The 2,054-nt window shown below is 34.6% G+C and overlaps 1 protein-coding gene across 1 annotated transcript; it reads right to left on the bottom strand.

Annotated features, from left to right (window-relative positions):
• Positions 1–230: 230 nt before the first annotated feature.
• LOC126705451 (uncharacterized) lies at positions 231–744 on the bottom strand. The gene is made up of 2 exons (XM_050404477.1): positions 547–744; positions 231–431 (listed from the first exon to the last, which is right to left on the bottom strand). The coding sequence occupies exons 1-2, from the start codon at positions 728–730 to the stop codon at positions 283–285; spliced, it is 333 nt and encodes a 110-aa protein (XP_050260434.1). The 5' UTR covers positions 731–744; the 3' UTR covers positions 231–282.
• Between the last annotated feature and the right edge of the window lie 1,310 nt (positions 745–2,054).

The raw sequence follows: 2,054 nt of genomic DNA, 5'->3' as shown, positions 1-2,054 counted from the left end.
ATAAATAAATAAAACCTCTTACAATGCTCATATGTGCCTATAAAGGAAACAGGTACAAGTGCTGCAACATTTTAGACATTTTAAATTGCAAATGGTTTACTTCATGAGAATTTCGAATGGTTTAAGGAAGTACATATCATCTAAAATTTAATGAGATTTAGCTACTGGTCATTCTAAGTTGATTTGAGCAAAGTTTTCTTCAGATTGTGATCAATGTAATATAAACACCTACTTGGTTAACATAACATTTATGCAAATAAGGAAATTTGGGTTGGAGTCAAACTAACAAGAGTTTAAGCATCTTTTCCAGAGTGATAGATGACTTGTGCTGCCAATTGCAAAAGGTTTTCTGGCCAACTCACGCAATGCTAAGGTTCGCTTGTTCGCAGTTTCCAAAGTTTCATCCTTGTCCAGAATTTTTAGTGCTATATCTGTCCATAAAAACAAATACATTTGATTATTGACAAAAGGTTTCACCCAATCAAAATCTGTGATTTTTTTTTTTTTTAATTGCCTCAAACTCAGTTATTGAGATATAGACCATACCATACATATTATAGGTAATAGTAGCAACAAGGATCTCCATGCGTTCATCAACAGTCAAATCTTTTAGAGTCACAGAGAATAGATACGACACCATGTCTCTACGTCCCAGCAAAGCTGCTATGTGAAGTGGTGTCCTTCCTTCGCTACTGCAGATCAATGGTAGATTTGCGCTCTTTTTCACCATCTCCTTAGCAATTATCACAACTATGCAACAAAGCAGAGGGCTGTATATCCATTTATGTCTTTCTGTTCTAAGTTTTCTGGAGTCAAAAATTGCACTAGTTCTTTTACAAAAGCTATGTTTTGATGCACATGCAATGTGAAGAATTGTCTTGCTTCTGCAATGGAATATCAAATGGCATCTGGATCAGCCTCAAGTCTATGCTTTAACTTCTTGCCAATTACCTTTTAGGGCAGCTCGATAGAGAGTAGGGCACTCAGATCTTGTTAATCCTGGAAATTTTAACCAGCATATATATTAACCATAATGTTTTGGTGATGTAGCACTCTGAGCCCAACTATATGTGTAACATCCCAAATTTTTCTTTAATTGTGTGTGTATTTTTTTAGTGAGGGCATTTTTGTAAAATTAACCAACAAGATATTTGTTATGTGTCATAAGTTCCCCAGGAAGTGAGGAGTTCTCTCCATTAGTCCTCCTAGTAACCAAACTCCATGAGATTTTGAAGTGGATCAAACTCAAGGTAAAAATATGAGTCTTCTCTCAATTTCTTCTACGAAATGCTTTGGTTTTTGTTATTTTATGATGTTTATGGTATATACTTGATGAGTTTGGTGAGCATTGGAAGATTAGAGGGTTATGAGGATTTGGGCAGCAAGAGTTTTATTAAATCCAAAAATTTCAAACTATTTAGTGGTGTTTGCTTTGATGGGGCGTTTTGGTTGTCTATTTTACTAATGAGCATTTGAGGTTTGGTTTCTTAGAGCAGTTATATGGATTTGGTTGTTGCATGAGTTGATTTCAAAGTGTTTCTTTCGCATTTGAATGGCTTTGACATATGTGAATGTGGGCATGTGCTTGTTGCATGCCAAGTGTTTGGTAAATTGCCTATATGAGTTAGAGGATCGACTTTCTTGATTTGTGTTGTGATGACTACTATATGAGGTTATGAGTTACATTCCTAGTTGTTATTATATGCTAAAACATGTAACTTTAAGGTTAATCAAGTCTGAAAGTTTTTGACATAGTATTAAGATTATAGTAATTTTATTTTGGGACTGTAAATCTGTCCTTGATAGATTTGAGTAAGCTTTTTGGATAACATTAAGTGGTCCAAACGAATTTTATAAAAAGGGCTGACCTGTTGCAAGTTATCTGAAAGTGTGATTAGGATGCTAAGACTTTAAGGAATTTACTCCAAGTTTTTGTCGTGTGGTTTAGCTTGTAAGTTCATATGTGCTTTTTTTGACAAGTGTTTTACTTTGGCTAATTTTATCATGGTTTGGAAGCGACATACTTTGTACCAAGTTGGTAAATGCACATTGTT

The sequence above is a fragment of the Quercus robur genome, chromosome 11 (genome assembly GCF_932294415.1).
Source record: "Quercus robur chromosome 11, dhQueRobu3.1, whole genome shotgun sequence".
NCBI lineage: Eukaryota > Viridiplantae > Streptophyta > Magnoliopsida > Fagales > Fagaceae > Quercus > Quercus robur.
This window is presented reverse-complemented; position numbering and strand designations above follow the sequence as displayed.